This window comes from Candoia aspera, chromosome 12, assembly GCF_035149785.1.
Source record: "Candoia aspera isolate rCanAsp1 chromosome 12, rCanAsp1.hap2, whole genome shotgun sequence".
NCBI classification, from domain to species: domain Eukaryota; kingdom Metazoa; phylum Chordata; class Lepidosauria; order Squamata; family Boidae; genus Candoia; species Candoia aspera.
In genome coordinates this window covers 14622638-14644119 of record NC_086164.1, presented here as the reverse complement: position 1 = coordinate 14644119, position 21482 = coordinate 14622638, and the positions used below count along the sequence as shown (strand labels likewise).

Below are 21482 nucleotides of genomic sequence, written 5' to 3'. Positions count from 1 at the left end.
TGGAAGAGTTGGATGGTGCCCTTTCCATTTATTATACAGAAGCCTGGAGGGGATTCTTGCTTTAGCATTAGTGATGAAACAAGATCCTTTATTGCTTCAGAGATAACTGGCTAGCTTAGGGGGACGGAGAATAGGATGCATGACACATAACTTTCTCCTCCCGTACCTTGCTGCCCACCATTTAACATTAGTAGCCTGAAGTAATTGTTTCACTTCGCCTAATCATAAAACTGGCTTCAGTGGTTCCAAATCGTTTCAGGAAAAGCTGAGCATTAAAGAGGAACTTGGAAGCTGTAAGCAAGGTTGTCTTATAGAGGCATGAGAGACAGGAAACCAAAAACCTTGATTTGTTTCAGGATGCAGGGAATCTTTGCCTAACAGAAGATGCTTTTGAAGATAAGGAAGACACCCTTTTGCAGGCTTTGAAAGAGACAGGAAACCAATGCAAGGATTTAAAGAAGGGCACCAGGTGGTCAGGAGAACAAGAGAGGTAAATTGTAGCATCATGGTAATCCTTAATAGCAAAGGTTTTTAAAAAAAAGATGCGAGGGAAATGAAAAACAAGTGAGCAGCACAGATTTAAAAACCACACATCATGGCATATAAATACTGGCAGCATTAATGAACAAACAGATGAAAAGGTTTTCTGCCCTTTGAACATTTGGGATAATAAAAGGTGTTTAAACTGATGCCTAAAGTGTGATAGAAGGTAGCCCAAGTCTCTCCAGGTAGAAACGTTTAAGTAAGGCACAGTGACGGAAATTGCTCTAACTCAGCCACTTGCTAACTCAGTAACTTGGAAGGCAGAGACACCCAGGGGCGAAGTCCTACCTCGCCTCTACCAATCCTGTTGATGATTCCAGTACTCAAATGAATAATGTCGGATTGCCTATAGACATAGACTTCGTAGGAGAAGTGTAAGTGAAATATGGGACTCATTTATACAAACTAGAGTAGGTTCAAAACATACAATATATGGTAGTCATATAAATGCATTAGGAATATATATGCATCTGAATAATATTTGCATTAGATAAATATATATAGATTTGTAACTGTTTACTGTTACAGTGATATACTATGCCAAGTTTTTTTTCCCTTTGTCGTATTTTTTTCCCTTTTTTGTAATAGTACTTTTTTAAAAAAAAATTCCTTCTTAATAGTGCACATATCATTCTTATTGTTGTGGTTTTGTTTTTCTTTTTTTGTTATTAATTAAAAAGCAATAACAGTGTACAAGAAATGAATAATGTTGCTACTGTTTCAAGGAGATGATAATTGTGGCAAAGAGCAAGGATAACATAGAAAAAAATCTGTGTCAAACAACAAGGATAATCTTTTTTAAAAAAGTTCAGTTCTGCACATTCTTGTTGCCATTTTACATAAATGTCTTTTTCCTCTCCTGTAGGATAAAGAACTCATATTCTGTTGCCTCCTTTCCCCTAAGCATGTGTTGTTGACACTGATTTATCTTGTCGCTCTGGCTTACTGTTTTTATAGGATCCTTAAACTATCTTTAAACATGTTTTCCATCAGCTGTCATTCTAATTATCATTCTAGTTACTTAGTCACTGGCCAATTAGCTGGGAGAAAGTCCTACTGAATAGTAGAACTTCCTTCTGAATGGAAAAGCATTGGATTGGATTTTGAGGACTTGTTTAGATGCAGCAGTAAATCATCCTTCAGAATTCTTACTTACCGGGAATGAGCAAACATGTTGATGTAGAAGGAACCTTCTTCCCATGGTTTGTTTAGCATAGCAATAGCCATGGGAATAGCAGCCTCGTGTGGCGCAGAGGGGTAGGCGGCAGCATTGCAACCAAAACTCTCCCCACGACCCAAGTTTGATCCCAGCAGAAGCTGGATTCTCAGGTAGCTGGCTCAGGTCGACTCAGCCTTCCATCCTTCCAAGGCTGGTAAAATGAGCACCCAGCTTGCTGGGGAAGGTGACGACGGGGGAAGGCAATGGCAAACCACCACATTCTATAGTCTGCCAAGAAAATGTCACAAAAGGGGCATCCCCCCAAAGGGTCAGACGTGACTCGGTGCTTGCACAGGGGACTTTTCACCTTTCACCTTTCACCAGCCATGGGAATAGCTAAAGAATTCGAGAAGACCATTCATGGTTTTGCTGTCCTTGTTCCAAATTACAGCAACTGTAGTTGAGGTACTGAACTAGGAGTGGGGAAATTTGTGTTCTAATCCTGCCTTAAGCATGGCAGCCAACTGGGTGACTTTGGGCCTGTCACAACCTCTCAGTGTGAGGAAGGAGACAGTAGCAAGCCACTTCCAAAACTGTTGCCAAGAAAACTGCAGGGACTTGTCACTGTAGTTATGACAAACGCAAAGGCATGCACGCAAATGCACGTAAGCCCACACACACAACAGATTTATATATAGTTTTTTTAAAAAGATTTTCTCCACAAATAACCACCAACGAACATCCTCACTCATCTTACTCTACAAGAGGCCTAATTTGCTGGAGAGATGGCTCAAGATAAGTGCAATAAGTTTTATGGTTGACTGGAAACTATTTCTTGGGTCTGATCTTGTCCAGAATCCAAGATGGTAACTGCTGCACCACACCGACAGTCAGGATCAAGTGTGTAAAAATGAAACATCAAGTGGTTTATTTCTTAGGGAAAATAGAACAACTTAGACAGTTGAAACTTTCTCCTGAACTAGAAGTTGTGAAAGCAATTATCAGGCAGATAAAATGCTTCAGTTAATGAGTCATTATTTTTTATTTTTTTTAAAAGAATCTTTATTTTTCTGAAATAAAAATGATAGCACCACTTAATTTTTCAATGCTTTTGGCTCTGTATATGTTATTCTGACATGCTTCTTGTACATGTCATTTTCTGTCTAATTAAACAATAACTCTAACCTCACTTGGGGCACCTCACATTTTTAAAAGGCATGCTGAGACTTAGGAACTCAGCCTGACAGTCCTTGTACTAAGATTTTGATGCTGCCCAGTTGGAGGAAGGGGACTGAAAATAATTCAGAAATCTCTGCTATGAAGTAGAAGCTTTAAACCTGACTACCCCATAGATTCTTTTAATCTGAAAAATATATTGGCTGTCCTACTGACTTAAGCATCTTCAGTTCATGCTAGAGAAAGTTGTCATTTGAGTAGTTCATTCATTATATATATGTACCTCTTCTACTAGGAGATTGTGGGGAGGCTAGGAAAGGAATAAAGGGGAGAGTGTATATAAACAGTCAAGAGAAAGGGAGGGAGTGGCTTGATAGCTTTAGCTCATAAACAGCAACTTGGCCTAGGTGGTGAGGAACCTGGAAAGAAACATTTCAAATCATTCAAAGAGACTCCACCTTAACAAACTCATGATAAATAAAGGTTGGAAATTCTTCTGGCAGCTTCCAGGTTTCTGTATTTATCCCCAGACTGGCATTAAAGATACTTTACTGTAGCTGTTGCTTCCTTGACCTTGCCCAGATTGATAAAAATGTTGATCTGTTTATAAACATGGTCTGTTTCACAGTTCACATTAGTATGGAGAATTCTGAGCCATTGTTTTAAAAAAATCTTGAGGGGTAAACAATCCTTGTGATGAGTAGATTGCCATAGGACATCATGCTTATGGTGGAATGACAGATAAAGAATTGGCAAAGGGGGAGTTTTAAAACACCCAGGATGTTGGTGGGAAGAAGCTTGGAAATGGATGTGATGGCTGGTAGCTAACATTGGACTTAGACAACATTAGTAGCTGTTGAAGAAGGACTGTTGGCTTAAATCTAGAGGATGGATGGATGGTCATCCTGGAATGGATGGGGCAGGGTTTTACTGCTGAAGGCTTCGCAGTTTATGAATGGTCAGAAGTCCATGAAACATTTGAGGGTGATGCCCAGAAAAGATTCACTAAAGAAAAAAAGAACAAATTTCTGACCAACACAGATGGCATGGGGGTGTGCCAGAAGATGGACAGAGGAAAGATCAAAGGTTTACCCAGCAGGGGGTCACCTGCTAGACCCAGGCCAGCTGCCAGTTCATCTCTGCCTATTGCCACTTGTTCTGTATGACTGCTGTGAGTCAGGCAGCTCTCCACCCTCTCCAGGTGCCTGGGGGCTGTGGGGGTCTGTATGGGGAACAACAGGCTTCAACTGGACCCTGGTAAGATGGATGGAAGTCGCAGCCAGGAGGGCCTTTGCACATTTTCGGGTCCTGGATCAAGATGCCCTCCGAACAGTCACTCATGCCCTTGTCACCTCCCACATAGACTATTGCAATGCACTGTACATAGGGCTACCCTTGAAGACTATCCGGAAGCTTCAGCTGGTCCAGAATGCAGCAGCGCGGACAGTTATTGGTGCTGTAAAATCGGCACATGTGACACCGCTGTTACTCAAGCTGCACTGGGTACCAGTTTGCTTCCGGGTCCAATTCAAGGTGTTGGTTATGACCTTTAAAGCCCTACATGTCATGGGGCCAGGCTACCTGAGGGACCGTCTCATCCCCATAACATCGACCCACCCCACCCGATCAGGCAGAGAGGGCGTGCTGCAGACCCCATCAGCAAAGGAATTTCATCTAGCAGAGTCCAGGAGGCAGGCCTTCTCTGTAGTGGCGCCCGCCTTTTGGAATATCATGCCCCCAGAGTTGAGATGGGTTTCCTCGCTCCCGGCCTTCCGGAAGAAATTGAAGACCTAGTTCTGCCGCCTTGTTTGGGATGGGGAGGGTAACAGCTCCACCTGGGGGTGGCTGGCGCCATAGCACCCGCTATTGATTGTGATTCCATCTCCTCTTGGATTTTATATTTATTATCTTATTTATGTTTTTAGATTGTGACTGAGGTTTATGTTTTTCATTATTGCTTTTATTGTAAACCGCCCAGAGTCCCCGGTTGGGGGAGATGGGCAGTGATATAAGTTTAAATTAAATAAAATAAATAAATAAATATAAATGTAATAAATTATTATTATTGTAAGTCGCACAGTCGGCCAGATGGTTAGACTGGATTTGGCATTTTTGTCCACCTATCGAGTCCTTCCCAAGGACCTGGGATAGGCAGATGTTGTTTTTTAATGATATTAAAGGTATCTTCACAGGATGTAATTATTATTATGTAATTATTATGCTTATATACTAATTATAATTATGTGATTGTTGTTATTATTTAGAGCGCTATAAGCTATGCATGCACATATGTTAAGCTCCAGCCGTAATTTGCTAATATGTACATGCTTAGAGTTGGCTACAACTGAAAATTGGAGTTCAGAGAAATATCTGCTTAAAAAGTCAAACTGTTGCTGGCTTAATTTTCTCTAAAGGAGGCAGAGGGGGGAAGAGAGAAACTGTTGGTAAAATAATAGAAAGCAATTAGTGGGACTTAAAGCTAGAAACAAACAGGTTTTCACTGTCTTATAAGTTAGGAAAGAGAAAAGGTAGGATGTTATGTGGCACTACTGTTTTCAGTCAAATCCTTTCCAACCCAGGTATGTAGCCAGGTGACAATCCTTTTCAAAAACAAATTGCGACCGTTTTATTTCAAGGAAAACAAACACCTCCAGGGTTTTTTAGAGTCAATCGTTATTCCTGTGCTCCTTGGAAAATCCTTTCTCAAAGAGGACTACAAAGAGGATAATAACTACCAAAATGCATTCTACTGACTGCAGTTTAATAATAACAACCACATAATTGCATATTCATATACAAACTTATCAAACTGTAGGGATATTGGCATGATTACTCAGAAGCTGAAAAATGAAGTAGGAAAATATTGTAAAAAAAATCGTATCAGAAACAAAACTAAACTTTGGGTGAAGTGTTGTTTGCAATCTGGACATAGAGCAGAAGACATAGAACTTGGGACTATGGAGATGGTGATTTTTAAAAGAAGGATTCCAGTGATTTTAAATACTTATGAATTTAGTTGCATTAGCAACAGAGTCCTGTATTTGAGATGGGCAACCTTATAAATCTATTAATTAATTCTACCAGTGGGTTATAATTGCAAACCATGGAAGAAAAAAGGTATTGTCGGATTAATTGGAATCTTTTGCAGGCACTGCTTGGGAGAAAAAAAGGGTGGGTTTTGTTATGCATTTCTGCTGTGGTTGTAGACTTAATATTCAAGCATGTCAAGCTATGTTTACATATACAAACTCCTGAACTGCAATTTTCAGCATTTTTGCTTTGTTTAAAGCAGGATTTCTCAACCAGGGTTCCGTGGCACCCTAGGGTTCTGCAAGAGGTCACTAGGGATTCCCTGGGAGATCACAATTTATTTTAAAAATTATTTCAGATTTGGACAACTTCACATTAAAGAGGCAAGTTCCATTCTTTATTTTCAGTTTAAGGACACTGTTAATGCATATATACAGGCTGTCAGGGCAGCCTCGCCTCAAATAAAACACGGACTCACTTAGAGGGTCTAAGGATTTCCGGCTTTATTGAAACGGAATGCATGCAGAGAAAAAGACGGGAATGCGTGAAGGGTGGCAGGGCATCCTGTTTATACCCCGGCGGCGGACCTTGTCCCCCTCCACCCCCTATTGTCCCCCCAAGCCAGGTCCGGATGGGGGATTAGCGTGGTAATGGGTTCGGTGATGGGTGATTCGGGCGATCTCCGACGATCCTCTTTGTCTTCTTGCCTTCGTCCGGTGCAGGTGCGTCCCCCCGGGGTAATGGGTGGGAGTTCCTCCGATCTGCTGATGGTCTCCAGGTCCGGTCTGAGGTGCCCTTCTATTGTCCTGGTGATTTACTTGTGGGTTTGTGTGCTTAAGGGATGATGTGTGTGTTTAAGGGATTATGGTTCTCCCTTCCTCTTTCCTGATGTGCATGTTCCCCGTTGTGATGCACTTATGCCTTGCAACGGGGAACATGACACAGGCCTACACATGAAACAAATATAATAGTTTTGTAGCTTCTGGCCTATATTTGAGCCTGAATGTGCAGGCGTTCCCCAAGGCCTGGAAAATATTTCAAGGGTTCCTCCAGGGTCAAAAGGTTGAGGAAGGCTGGTATACAACTTACCCCATTTTATCAGACAGATAGCAAAGGCATAAAAGATGTGTTAAAACAGTGCTATCAACTCTGCCCGTATTCAGCCAGATAGATAAACATTGAGTTTATGAGGATATTGTTACTATCTAAGCACCACCATTTATACCACTAATACATAGAAAATAAATAACATTGTCCTTCCAATGGAATGCTGATACCCCATTGAACTAGCAATTTAAAGTAAATTGTTGCCAGCAGTTCATTGAGAGGCATAACTTAATGATCGTCTTAGCTTTTCTAAAAACAATACATTTGCAACTTCTTATTGACCCGTTCAAATCTCTCCTTTGGAGGACAAATGAAACTGATTTCTGATTGACACACTTTCCCTAGCCATTTTCAAACGGCTCCGTTTTTCAAGTTTGAATTGTTGCTGTTCAGCTACGGATCATTCTAAATTCCTTGTGTAATTATTTTTTTGTTATTGATTGCAATAGACCTGAATGGGAAATATATTCAGCATTTTGTGGCTTTTTAAAAAAAACTCAGATTAACGTGTTTGAATGGCATATCACTGTCAGCAATCTACCCTGCACATTTGTTAATGGAACAATAGATTTTTTTATGTTTTGAAGAAAATGGGGGATAAAATCAGTTTGCCATCTTTTATCCAAAAATCGTAAAGACATTTCTTGAAATGGGAATGGACCAACAGAATTGTCCTATATCCCATATCCTCTTTTTTCCACATTCTGATCCTGGTGCTGCTTCCTCAGAGGTAAGTGAGGGATTTGCTGGAGTTTCCCTTTAGAAATGCCTTCCACCAGATTTCAGGAGTACCATCTTTTTTTTCCATTGTGCCCAGAGGTATGGAGGACCCTCTTTTCGCAAAAGCCTGTTTTCAACAGCATTTCTGGAGGACAGCGTTACATAAATGTAAAGCCTTTCCTAATTTAGTGGCTTCCAGGTGTTTTAGAAGTTCCCAGAAGATGAAGTCCTATACTTCTGGAGAATACCAGATTGGAAAAAAGTTGGCCTAATAACTCTGCCTGCAAACTTGAAACCTGAAGGGAAAGCTGTATACTTGGGGGGTAAAATGTAAATGGAACATGGCCCACGATAGGCTCTTAGCAATTGCTTTGGGTGATTTTCTAAACATGTAGCAGCAACTATCAGAATCTGAGCTAGATGGAGGGTACTTCTTCAGTGTTCACAGATTACATCTATCCAGGGTTGAGGCCAATAAGAGTCTGTCTATCAACATCAGTTGTAATGGTACGTGGGAACGAATTTGGGAGATGGAAAGAGCCGCAGGCAGGGGAATGGTCGGATAAGAGGCAGCTGAGCCCACAGAAGGAATGGGGGTGTGGCAAGCATATCAGAAGGGACCCTCCCTAGTTTCTTGGGCTGTAAAGGCAATGGGGAAGAAATGTATTTTCACACTTGCAAGAGTCTGTTAATGGGTTTTTTTAAAATCTGCTCAATTGTGTCTGATTCTTGGAGACTGCCTGGACAAGTCCCTGCAGTTTTGTTGGCAAGCTTTTTCAGATAGATAGATAGATAGATAGATAGATAGATAGATAGATAGATAGATAGATAGATAGATAGATAGATAGATAGATAGATAGATAGATAGATAGATAGATAGATAGATAGATAGATAGATAGATAGATAGATAGATAGATAGATAGATAGATAGATAGATAGATAGATAGATAGATAGATAGATAGATAGATAGATAGATAGATAGATAGATAGATAGATAGATACACACAGAGAGAGAGAGAGAGAGAGAGAGAGAGACAGACTTATATGTCTATATAACAATATAGCTATATCTGTATCTTTTTTTTTCTTCTGCCTTTGAGTCAGTTTCGTCTCCTGGCAACTGCCTGGACTACCTCCTGCAGTTTTCTTGGGAACATCACTAGAAGTATTTTGCCCTTGCCTTCTTCTTCCTAGGGCTGAGAGAGAGAGGGACTGGCCCAAGTGTTGCAGAACCCTACATTGCCCTTAGAAGAATTTCACCCAGGTCTTCAGATGCTTTGAAATAATTTCTGAACCATATTTTCTTTCATCCAGTGCAATGAGTAGGGGACTGGAGATTTCCCATACACTAAGCATTGATTTTGCCTCTTCCTGAATTCTAAATGTTTTAATTTAGATTGTAGCTTCAAGGTTGATCAAAAGTAGACACCTTTGCTGCTTTGCAATTTTAGGATGTTCACTCCAGCTTTTGACTCCTGGCAACTGCTTGGACAAGTCCCTCCAGTTTTCTTGGGAAGATTTCAGAAGTGGTTTGCCATTGCCTGCTTCCTAGGGCTGAGAGAGAGTGACTGGTCCAAGGTCACTCAGCTGGCTTTGTGCCTAAGGCAGGACTAGAACTCCCGGTCTCCCTGTTTCTAGCCTCTGTTAGTATAACCTTACAGTAAAGTAGAATTAGTTCATCTGGGCATGCTTCTTGTCTGGACTGCTTCACAAGGCTACCATCAGTATATTTCTTAGATACATGCTTTTGCTGGAGGATCAACCAACAGAAATGTTTTAAGAGTTCATTCACAAAGGTTATTTCAGCCTAAAAATTGGAATTCTTCCCTGTATCTATTGACTGGTAGTTTATTAACTCACAAGGAAGCCTAAATATCACCTTTTCATCTAGGAATCACTAACCATAATCCTAACTCACATATTCATGTTTCATGCTGGTGTTATAGAAATCCAAAAACTTAAAGGGACCTCAACAGCTTGATGAAGCTGTGATTTAATTATGATCTGTTGAATAAACCACAATGCCTGGGTTATGGCTTACTGTGATTTTGGAACCCAGCTAGAAAAAAGCCCTGAATGGTGTATGTTCATCTTATAGTTGAATCCACAGTGTCTCTTTAGGTGTCACATTCTGAGAAGTTCTAAGCACACACTTATCAAAGAAAATAACCATTTCTTAATTTCCATTATATTAATAGCTTCTCTAACTTTAAATCCATTCTCATTAAGCCATCACAACAACAATGCAACTTGGAGTAAATACTATTTGATCAGTATGTTCATTTTTGTACACTTTTATAGAGTTAACAGTACAGTCCTATGCATTTACATTGTATATCCTGAATATATGGAACTGTATTCTATGAGGACTAAGTAACGATGCACAAGATTGTAGAATTATTCCCACTGGAATAATCATTATTAATTGGATGTCTTTCTCAATAAAAGTTTTAGGCTTGTAATACAAATAATGTTAGCATCTAATGTTCTGAAGTGTTGAGGATTACTCTCAATACAATACAATACAATACAATACAATATTGCAACAACTATAATGCATTTTTGTTGTTTTAAACTATCCTGTGAAGCATAAGGAAATAAATTAAATAAATAAAATATAAGACATAATGTGGCAGAAGTTAAACACCTTTAAGTCTTACTGATTATAGTGGAACAAGTATTAAGCAAAGACTTGTAGTTTTCAACACATTGAAATCAGCAGGGCTTAAATACTTGTAATGGATTTTGAAAGCAAATTCATATATTAAAATATGTAAATATTGGCATTACAATACCTAGATTCATTCTTTCAGTGTGTAAATGGATGTGTTGGTTTCAAAAATGTAAATTTAATTGTTGGAAATATAGATTAAATCTTTATGCGGTATTAACTTCACACACATGTGCCACCTACTAGTCAAATAGCTTCATTTAATATTATGTTGCATATATTTCACACACTTACTCCCAGTAATTTCCTGTCCAAATTGTTGATGAGAACTTCACTTTGGTTTTATCAATATTGGTAACATCTTGTGATCTCTCATTAGATAATGGTTCCACCTTCAATATTGTTTTAATTAACATTGTCATCATTACATACATGATATAAGTTATATATTACTTGATATAAATCTCATAAAGTAATACTGAATCCAAGATAAAATCTGGCTAACCCTGTTTACAGGGCTATTCTAGCCTTTAAAACCATATACCTTGATATCTCTTTGATATTTGATATATCTTGATATCAAGAAGGAGATATCTTGGTATCTCCCAAGGCACTCTAAAGGTAGTCAATTTTCTGCCTTAATTTTTTTTAAAAAAATATTAATTTAAATTCTAAAACAAGGAATATGTTTCTAGATGCCTATGGTAACAACACAGTTGCAGATAGTTGCAGAGAAAGATACTGTGTTGAGAATAGAATTTGGTCTAGAATTTGGTGACTTCCAAATATGTTGGACTTCAGAGGAACGTGCTTAAAAGCTCCCTTCAGAACTTAGCATTCAGTATGCAAATAAAATTAAACGGGACGCTGAAGATGCCATTTGCTTGCATTCAAACTGTATCCCTGCAAATTGTCAACATGTATGTGTTCACTGTATATGCCTAGGAATCTACATGCACACATATGTATATCTTCCCAAACTGGTGAGATGCTTCTTACAGCATATTGAGAATAAATCCGCTTCTAAAAGTAAATTTACCATTAAGCACAGCTGGACTACCATGGTGCAGTTCTTCTGGGTGAAGTCCAAAGCTGCCCTGAGGATTAAGATCTGGCTGCAGATATATTGAATGGATTTTGCAGGAACATATGATGAAATATTTATTTATTTATTTATTTATCAATCTTTATCACTGCCCACCTCCCCCCAAATATTGTATGCCGAATAAATAAAACACTTAATATTTCCTCACTGGTTTCCAGTACTGGTTTGTTTCAGATTAGCTCTCTTGATAAGTGCCACTCTGTTGCACTGTTATGTCCTGCCCCCTGCCAAAAAAACTTTCTTTATAGGATTTATAATTGTTATCAATTCATCATTGGAAATGGTTTGCATGAGCTGAACAAAGAGCACTCTGGAGTCTTGGTTTAGAGCCCAGATAGCTTATAACACTTGCAGGTGGCAGGACACCCATGGTACTCTTAGACAGTGATCATGAACCTCCCCAAATGTAAAAAAGGAATCAGAAATTGCCAAAGGTTTATGTCATTTTCAGGGTTCTTATATGAGCCCTTGCAGGGCTTGATTGCTAAAGTCTCATAAATGTTTACCATCTCTTGAAATTGGAGTTATTTTTACTTGGAGGAGATTATACCTGAGCCATCAAATCTGAGGTTGCCCAGTGCCTGAAGACTGTCCATCACTGGTCCAGAAGGTAGTTCCAAGGATCTGTCTCTTCCTATGCATGCATCTGGAAATTTGATGAACTCTAACACAGCCTTATGAAAATTTATTGAATGAAAGAATGTGAAATATGCATTTGGCATAATGCCAGTCAAACAGATTTCTCCAAATCTAATTTAAAAAGAAAATAGTGAAAGGCATACTAAGATTACATAGGCTGCAGCTTATGTTTATTGGGGAAAAAAGCATAATGAATGGGAAAGGATCATTTTATACTTTTAAAGAAATGCAATCAGAAACAGATTTATCTCATAGTAAGCTCTATTGAATGGAATGAGATTAACTATTAAGGGAACATGTCTAGGGATGTGCAGTTAATTATCTCATTTTGTTTAGCATATAGGCATTCTCGCTACATGAAAATGTTTGAAGTATGCTATTTCCAGCAGGACCCACAGCAAACTGGACCTGATGACATCCTCATTTAAATGCTGTGATTATGAACTTGCATTTGAACATCTGATTTGCATACATAAGTCACAGCATTTTCATTATGATGTCATTACGCACATTTCATTGTTGGCCCTTTCTGCAAATGCCCATGTATACAGTAGTTGTTCTGCCTTCCTCTGGTTTTTCCAGCTTAGCCCTTTGTCTTCTTTACCTAGGCATTTCCTGTTTAAACATGGATCTGGTTCTTCAGCTATCTTCAGTGCTGCCAGTCAGAACTATCCGTTGACGTCCAATACGGTTTACTCACCACCTCCCAGACCACTTCCTAGAACCACTTTTTCACGACCAGCTTTCGCTTTTAACAAGCCTTACAGATGTTGCAACTGGAAGTGTACCGCCTTGAGCGCTACAGCAATCACAGTCACACTGGCACTGTTGCTTGCTTACGTTATTGGTAAGTCCTGAGTTTTGTTTAACTTTCTTGCGTCTCTCTCCCCCCCACCCCCGCTTCTTTTGCTGAGATTAGTATTAGGAGGAGGAATTAGATGTTTAGTTCATTATTCAGAAGCAAGGTTCATCAAGTTCAAAAAGGTAATGCAGTTGTGATGTTTTTCTTGCATTTTTGGTTCCTTTTCTGGTATGACTGTTACTGAGCTGTTTCTCTACTGATATGAATGTTATGTGTGTAATGGTATGTGGGAATGACCTTGGGAGACAGGGCAAAGGACACAGCCAAAGGAACAATCAGATAAAAGGCAACTTAGCCTGCAGCAGGAATGTGGCTGGGGCAAGAGGCTCAGAGAAGACCTTCCCTAGTTCCTTGGGCTGTAAAGGGGACAGGGGGGAAAGATACACTTTCAGACTTGCAAGATTGATATCAACCTTGCAAGGTAGACCAGACAGGAAACAAAGCCACATGAGTTAACTATCCTTTATCATAAGGTTTCTTGTTTATTCGTTTAATCACTTCCGACTCTTCATGATTTCATGGACCAGCCCACGCCAGAGCTTCCTGTCGGTCGTCAACACCCCCAGCTCCCCCAGGGACGAGTCCGTCACCTCTAGAATATCATCCATCCATCTCGCCCTTGGTCGGCCCCTCTTCCTTTTGCCTTCCACTCTCCCTAGCATCAGCATCTTCTCCAGGGTGTCCTGTCTTCTCATTATGTCGCCAAAGTATTTCAGTTTTGCCTTTAATATCATTCCCTCAAATGAGCAGTCTGGCTTTATTTCCTGGAGGATGGACTGGTTTGATCTTCTTGCAGTCCAAGGCACTCTCAGAATTTTCCTCCAACACCACAGTTCCAAAGCATCTATCTTCCTTCTCTCAGCCTTCCTTATGGTCCAGCTCTCGCAGCCATATGTTACTACGGGGAACACCATTGCTTTAACTATGCTGACCTTTGTTGTCAGTATGAGGTCTCTGCTCTTGACTATTTTATCGAGATTTCTCATTGCTCTTCTCCCAAGGATTAAGCATCTTCTGATTTCCTGACTGCAGTCAGCATCTGCAGTAATCTTCGCACCTAGAAAGACAAAGTCTTTCACTGCTTCTACATTTTCTCCCTCTATTTGCCAGTTATCAATCAAGCTGGTTGCCATAATCTTGGTTTTTTTGAGGTTTAGCTGCAAGCCAGCTTTTGCACTTTCTTCTTTCACCTTCATCATAAGGCTCCTCAGTTCCTCTTTGCTTTCAGCCATCAAAGTGGTATCATCTGCATATCTGAGACTGTTGATGTTTCCTCCAGCGATTTTAACTCCAGCCTTGGATTCCTCAAGCCCAGCATGTCGCATGATGTGTTCTGCATACAAGTTGAATAGGTAGGGTGAGAGTATACAGCCCTGCTGTACTCCTTTCCCAATCTTAAACCAGTCCGTTGTTCCGTGGTCTGTTCTTACTGTTGCTACTTGGTCATTATACAGATTCTTCAGGAGGCATACAAGATGACTTGGTATCCCCATACCACTAAGAACTTGCCACAATTTGTTATGGTCCACAGAGTCAAAGGCTTTAGAATAGTCAATAAAACAGAAATAGATCTTTTTCTGAAACTCCCTGGCTTTTTCCATTATCCAGCAGATATTGGCAGTTTGGTCCCTAGTTCCTCTGCCTTTTCTAAACCCAGCTTGTACATCTGGCAATACTCGCTCCATGAATTGCTGAAGTCTACCTTGCAGGATCTTGAGCATTACCTTACTGGCATGTGAAATGAATGCCACCATTCGATAGTTTGAACATTCTTTAGTGTTTCCCTTTTTTGGTATGGGGATATAAGTTGATTTTTTCCAGTCTGATGGCCATTCTTGTGTTTTCCAAATTTGCTGGCATATAGCATGCATTACCTTGACAGCATCATCTCACAAGATTTTGAACAGTTCAGCTGGGATGCCATCATCTCCTGCTGCCTTGTTATTAGCAATGCTTCTTAAGGCCCATTCAACCTCACTCTTCAGGATGTCTGGCTCTAGCTCACTGACCACACCGTCAAAGCTATCCCCAATATTGTTATCCTTCCTATACAGGTCTTCTGTATATTCTTGCCACATTTTCTTGATCTCTTCTTCTTCTGTTAGGTCCTTGCCATCTTTGTTTTTGATCATGCCCATTTTTGCCTGGAATTTACCTCCGATGTTTCTAATTTTCTGGAAGAGGTCTCTTGTCCTTCCTATTCTATTGTCTTCTTCCACTTCCGCGCATTGCTTGTTTAAAAATAATTCCTTATCTCTTCCGGATAACCTCTGGAATTTTGCATTGAATTGGGCATATCTCCCCCTATCACTGTTGCCTTTTGCTTTCCTTCTTTCTTGGGCTACTTCTAGTGTCTCAGCAGACAGCCATTTTGCCTTCTTGGTTTTCTCTTTCTTTGGGATGTATTTTGTTGCCACCACCTGAACAATGTTGCGAACTTCTGTCCATAGTTCTTCCGGGACCCTATCTACTAAGTCCAGTCCCTTAAATCTATTCTTCACCTCCGCTGCATATTCCTTAGGAATATTAGTTAGCTCATATCTAGCTGATCTGTGGGTCTTCCCCAATCTCTTTAGTCTGATCCTAAATTGTGCGATAAGAAGTTTGTGATCTGAACTACAGTCAGCTCCGGGTCTTGTTTTTACCGACTGTATAGATGTCCGCCACCTTTGGCTGCAATGGATGTAGTCAATCTGATTTCGATGTTGTCCATCTGGGGAAGTCCATGTATAAAGCCGTCTCTTAGGTTGTTGGAAGAGAGTGTTTGTTATGCGGTGTGAGTTGTCTTGGCAAAATTCTATCAGCCTATATCCTGCTTCGTTTTGTTCTCCCAGGCCATGCTTACCTGTAATTCCAGGTGTCATTTGACTGCCCAACTTAGCATTCCAGCCTCCCGTGATGAAAATAACATCTCTTTTAGGCGTATTGTCCAGTAGGTGCTGCAGATCCTCATAGAATGGCTCTACTTCAGCTTCTTCAGCATCTGTGGTTGGGGCATATATTTGGATCACTGTGATGTTAGTTGGCTTGCCCTGAATTCTAATTGAGATCATTCTGTCGTTTTTTGGATTGTATCCAAGCACTGCTTTAGCCACTTTACTATTAATTATGAAGGCTACTCCATTTCTTCTGTGGTCCTCTTGTCCACAGTAGTAGATCTGGTGGTCATCTGATGTGAAGTGGCCCATTCCAGTCCATTTCAGTTCACTGACGCCCAGAATGTCTATCTTTAATCTTGACATCTCACCAATAACCACATCCAATTTGCCCTGGCTCATAGATCTTACATTCCAGGTTCCAATGGTGTGTTGATCCTTAGAACATCGGATTCACCGTTCACCACCAGCACCGTCGGCTGCTAGCCGTCCTTTCGGCTTTGAGCTAGCTGCGTCATCACGTCTGGGGCTAGTTGAACTCATCCTCTGTTCCTCCCCAGTAGCATTTTGACCATCTTCCGACCTGGGGGTCTCATCTTCCAATGGTATAGCGACATATCTCTGGTTGTACTGATCCATTTAGTTTTCATGGCAAGAATACTGGGGTGGGTTGCCATTACCTTCCCCAGGGATCGCATTTAGTCTGACCTCTCTGTCACGACCTTCCTGTCTTGGGTGGCTCTTCACGGTTTAGCTCATGGTATCATTGAGGTGCTCAAGCTCCAGCACCACGACAAGGTAACGATACTTTGCTGAAGATCATAAGGTTACATTAACAGAATTTTGCAAATCTGAAAGTATATCTCACCCTCTGTCCCCTTTACAGCCGAAGAAACTAGGGAAAGTCTCCTCTGAGCCTCTTGCCCCACCCACCATCTAGCTGTGGGCTAAGTTGCCTTTTATCTGACTGTTCCCTTGGGTCATCTCTTTGCCCTGTCTTCCAAGGTCATTCCCACTTACCAGTACAATGGGGGATTATAGCCTCCCTGGGATTCATATCTATCTTACATTTAAAGGAAGATTCTAGCATCTGTGTTTGATTATAAACTGTTTAACATTTGATGACCTAGTAGATTTTTTTAAAATAAAGGATAGGGTCTACAACCAAGCAACAATCAATGAAACAAATACAAGGGCAGGGAAAAGCGATGATCCAAACACATGTCAGATCAAGTATAGGCTTATATGTTGCAATTAGCATTATTGTTCTTCCAGCATTTTATTGACTGAGCTTCCACTGACTCCGAGAACCTTTCTGAGATAAGAGTTCACACGAACAAGCAAAAGCAATCCAAAATGGAACCTGTCCTTCTGCATATAGTATGCAAGCTGCCTTCAGGAGTTCAAAGGACATGTAATATCTACATATACTAGAAGGGAAATTGAGAGTGAACACACTTGTGCTGACAGCCTTCGTGTGTAGATGGTGATGGTCTAGAGCTAGTTCACACAGTTCTGGATCCTAAATATTTCCCAAGAAAGTTGGTGAGAATGTGAAAGGGAAGGGAGGGGTGAAGATAGTTCCGTCATCGTCATGCCTCTTGTTTGAAGAGGCCAGATTTACACTGACTGTCTGAAGAATAATCAATTCCCTTGATTGTTTTTAATGAGTAGCCCTTCAGTTGGATGCCACAAACAGCAGTTGCCTTATGGAGGCAAGATTCCAATTAGGGTCCAATTTACTAAAATACTTCTGGCACCGTAAAAAAGCTATGGCCAACTTTTTAATGGTTTCAGAAATCTCTAGGTAGCAAAAGATTCTCTTGCAAAAAAGCAATACAGAACTTGGCAGACACCAAACAAGCAATTTTTTAAAAAGTCATTTCAATCTGCCAATTATTTCCTGTGTGCTTCTCACTATTTTAATTAGGGTCCCATTGTAGCCATTATTAATAGTGTCAGTATTATCTTTATCTTGGTTCATATGCTTTAAAGGAAAGTAGCCAAGACTTGGTACTTGCAAATCGTTTTTAATATTAAATCTTCTGCTTCCACCATCCCAAAAGCTTCATAGCCAAACAGAGAATAAATCCTCATTAACACAACTTGCAGCATTACAGACAATACAGGGAGGATTTAAAAGGGTGTTGTGCGGTGTGAGGCATTTACTGTCACCACATCAAAGAGTTTGCTTACCTAACTTTTTGATACATTTGACATTGATCCATTACTGTGATTCCTTAGACAGTTTTAGATTTGGTTTTCTTTTCTGAAGTTGTTCTCAAAATCAGTTGATACGTTTGGGGGGCGGGGAAGGTGCTATTTTGTCCAGATGATCTTATGACGTTATTTGTTTTATTGCATAATTTATATCCTGCTCCAATTCAACAGACTGTGGGGAGGAGGGTGTCGCATAAAATCAAAATGTCCGCTAAACAATTAAAACAGAGCAAATAACTAAAGCGAAATTGTCCATGGAAAGCACCTCAAGCCCCAGTCGCTTGATGGAAAAGCAGTCTTCACTGCTTTAATTCATTGTTTAGAAATTAATTGTGACAATTAAATTAAAGAAGTTTGTATAATTCCAATAGCCCAATCTCTTTTTCTCTCACTCGTAAACGATGTACATTTTCTAATGTTCTAGTTCTGCCTTAGGCATGAAAGCCGGCTGGGTGACCTTGGGCCAGTCCCTCTCTCTCAGCCCAACTCACCTCACAGGGTTGTTGTTGTGGGAAAACAGGAGGAGGAAGGAGTATTAGGTATGTTCGCCACCTTGAGTTATTTATAAAAATAATAAAGGCGAGTTAGAAAATAAAATAAACAAACAAACAAACAGTTGCCAGCCATCCTAATCAGTCTTCACTTGTTGAGATTGGACCATACATCCTCCAGGACTCTCACTTTGGGAGGGACCATCTACCTCCAGTCTTCTTCTACCGGCTAGGAAGTTACAACCTATCTCCCCCATCCTCAGCAAAGCAGTATATCATCTGTTCCTGAAGGGTTCTTCCCCAAAGGGGATCCCCACAGATGGTGGATATAGTGCCCTTTAAAGTCCACAAAGGGACGCGGTGGCGCTGCGGGTTAAACCGTTGAGCTGTCGATCGGAAGGTCGGCGGTTCGAAACCGCGCGGCGGGGTGAGCTCCCGTTGCTCGTCCCAGCTCCTGCTCACCTAGCAGTTCGAAAACATGCAAATGTGAGTAGATCAATAGGTACCGCTTCGGCGGGAAGGTAACGGCGTTCCGAGTCGTCATGCTGGCCACATGACCCGGAAGTGTCTATGACAACGCCGGCTCCAAGGCTTAGAAACGGAGATGAGCACCGCCCCCTAGAGTCGGACACGACTGGACTTTACGTCAAGGGAAACCTTTACCTTTACCTAAAGTCCACAAAAGGAGAGCAAATGCTCAACCTACAGAAAACGCATGGTGGGTGAAGAGGGGTGATGACACAACAACTCTTTGTCTCGGAGAAAGCCTCCACTCCATGGCAATGACAGCAGCAGAGGCAGTGGCTCCTATCAGGCACAATATTAGCCTTGCTAGCCTTTAGCATGCAGTACAGCAACAGTTCTCTTCCTTCCTCAATCCATCCCATTCCCAGGCAGTGATGGCATCCTGTCCCAAAGCAGTAAAGACAATGGAAGTCCCTGTAACCCCTTGCAGTCTGCACAAGCAGCTCCAAACAATCAACGTCAGGATCCATCTAGCCAGAGTAGAATGAAGTGACTCCATGTCAGCTACTCAGTTTCCTAGGCCTTCTCCTTTCCTCTTCTTTCCCCATGTTTCTTTTGCAAAATACCAATCTCCCAATGCTCAGCAAATTCCAGTGCTACCAAATTCAAGCCTTGAGAAAAAGTAACAGGCAAGCATCACTCTACTCCCATTTCCAGTTCCACAAGTGAGCTCCTGGATGCTACAGTACAGAATGTTGGCATGGTGATGCTCAGGGTGATATTGCTGTTCAGAAGCCTGGATGGATGGATGGATGGATGGATGGATGGATGGATGGATGGGATGATGAATGGATGGATGGAATGATGGATGGATGGATGGATGGATGGATGGATGGATGGGATGATGGATGGATGGATGACATGTGCATGATTTTGTATATCCAAAATACAGCATTGCCAGATAGATAGATAAATAGATAGATAGATAGATAGATAGATAGATAGATAGATAGAGAGATAGAGAGATAGAGAGATAGAGAGATAGAGAGATAGAGATATTGAGTGATTGATTGACTGACTGACTGACTGACTGACTGACTGACTGACTGACTGACTTCTAGATAGGAGAACTGATGTCTCAGAACAGACAAAGGCAGCCACTTTTGATGTTCCCACTAGGAGCCCCCTCTAATAACACTTTTTGAGTCATGTTTGCTGAAAATCAGCAAGGCAGTTTCCTGCCATTTTGAAGAGGGAACCATATGAGCATTGAATTGTAAGGTCCGAAGTAAGTTTGACCCTACCTTTTTTTTTAAAAAGGAAACATAGATCCTTTTCTCTACCAGCACAAGCAGCTGAAAAATTCTAGTCCTCATCCACGTGTGTGGTGTGGCCATGAAATCTTTGCCCCATCACCCATAAGCCACGCCTCCAGGTAGAGAAGTTCCTCATGTCTCCCTATATGGAACAAAACTTTAGGGCTAAACTTAAGTGCTGTTTATTGTATGACTGCAGGTAACAACCATGGAGAAGGGGGGCGGGGTCAGGATCTTGCAGACAGGACTTGCCCCTTGGATCCTGCTGAAAATCTTCCCAGCTCTACTTACATTGGAAAAGATGCCTCCACTGGCATTGCTTCTCCCCTCTTTGCAGATGACAAAGGTACAGCAGGGGAAAATGGGGAAACCCCCATCATATTGTTATTCTCATAAAATAAGCCATTTGTCCCCTCCCCTCAAATCCAGTTAGGCCCTAAAAATATTTATAAATGAAGCTTTGGTGCCAGAATTAGAAAAACACATACAGGGGACGTCTGCATATATTTTACAAATGGGTCTTTTGTTCAGTTGGATTGCAAGGATGAATGAAGGCTAAATATATAAGTCCTGACATTCACTCTTCACAGAGTGGTGTATTTCCCTTTTGTTAGGCAGAGAGAAGGCCAAAATGGTATATAAGTGATTAAAGTCAAATATTTAAGGATCAGTCAGAATGTGGCATATAATCCCTACATATCCCTACATATAATCTAGTCCATTTGAATCCCATAACTGAGGATGGATTTCTTCCGCTGAAACCAAATTTTTATCCAAACTCTTCATAAAAGTACTGAAGAAAAAAGTAATTTGACATTTTCACAGGCTTCCTTGCTCTGTTTGGTTAACACCTCATTTGATTAGAATGTTTGATCTAATCTGAAATTACTTTCTTATAGTTTAAATCCTTTTCATATGTCTGTCTTGCAGTAGAAAGAAATTTGTCTCTTTTGTGGAAATCTTTTAAATGATTTAACACTCTGAATTTAACACCGCCTTAAAAATCTGCCTTGGCTGATAGCAGAAATGCCCAGCTAGAGGGGGAAAATGTCGTCCTACTAAAGCTTTTGGTTTATCAAATGCATTTGAATCGATCACTT

The 21482-nt window shown here is 40.7% G+C and overlaps 1 protein-coding gene across 1 annotated transcript in view; it reads left to right on the top strand.

Annotated features, from left to right (window-relative positions):
- The window catches only part of TENM1 (teneurin transmembrane protein 1), a 273477-nt gene that overhangs the window by 108666 nt on the left and 143329 nt on the right, over positions 1 to 21482 (top strand). The window contains exon 4 of the mRNA XM_063313466.1: positions 12761 to 12999. Coding sequence (XP_063169536.1) covers positions 12761 to 12999 — 239 coding nt within the window. The remainder of the gene's footprint in view (positions 1 to 12760; positions 13000 to 21482) is intronic.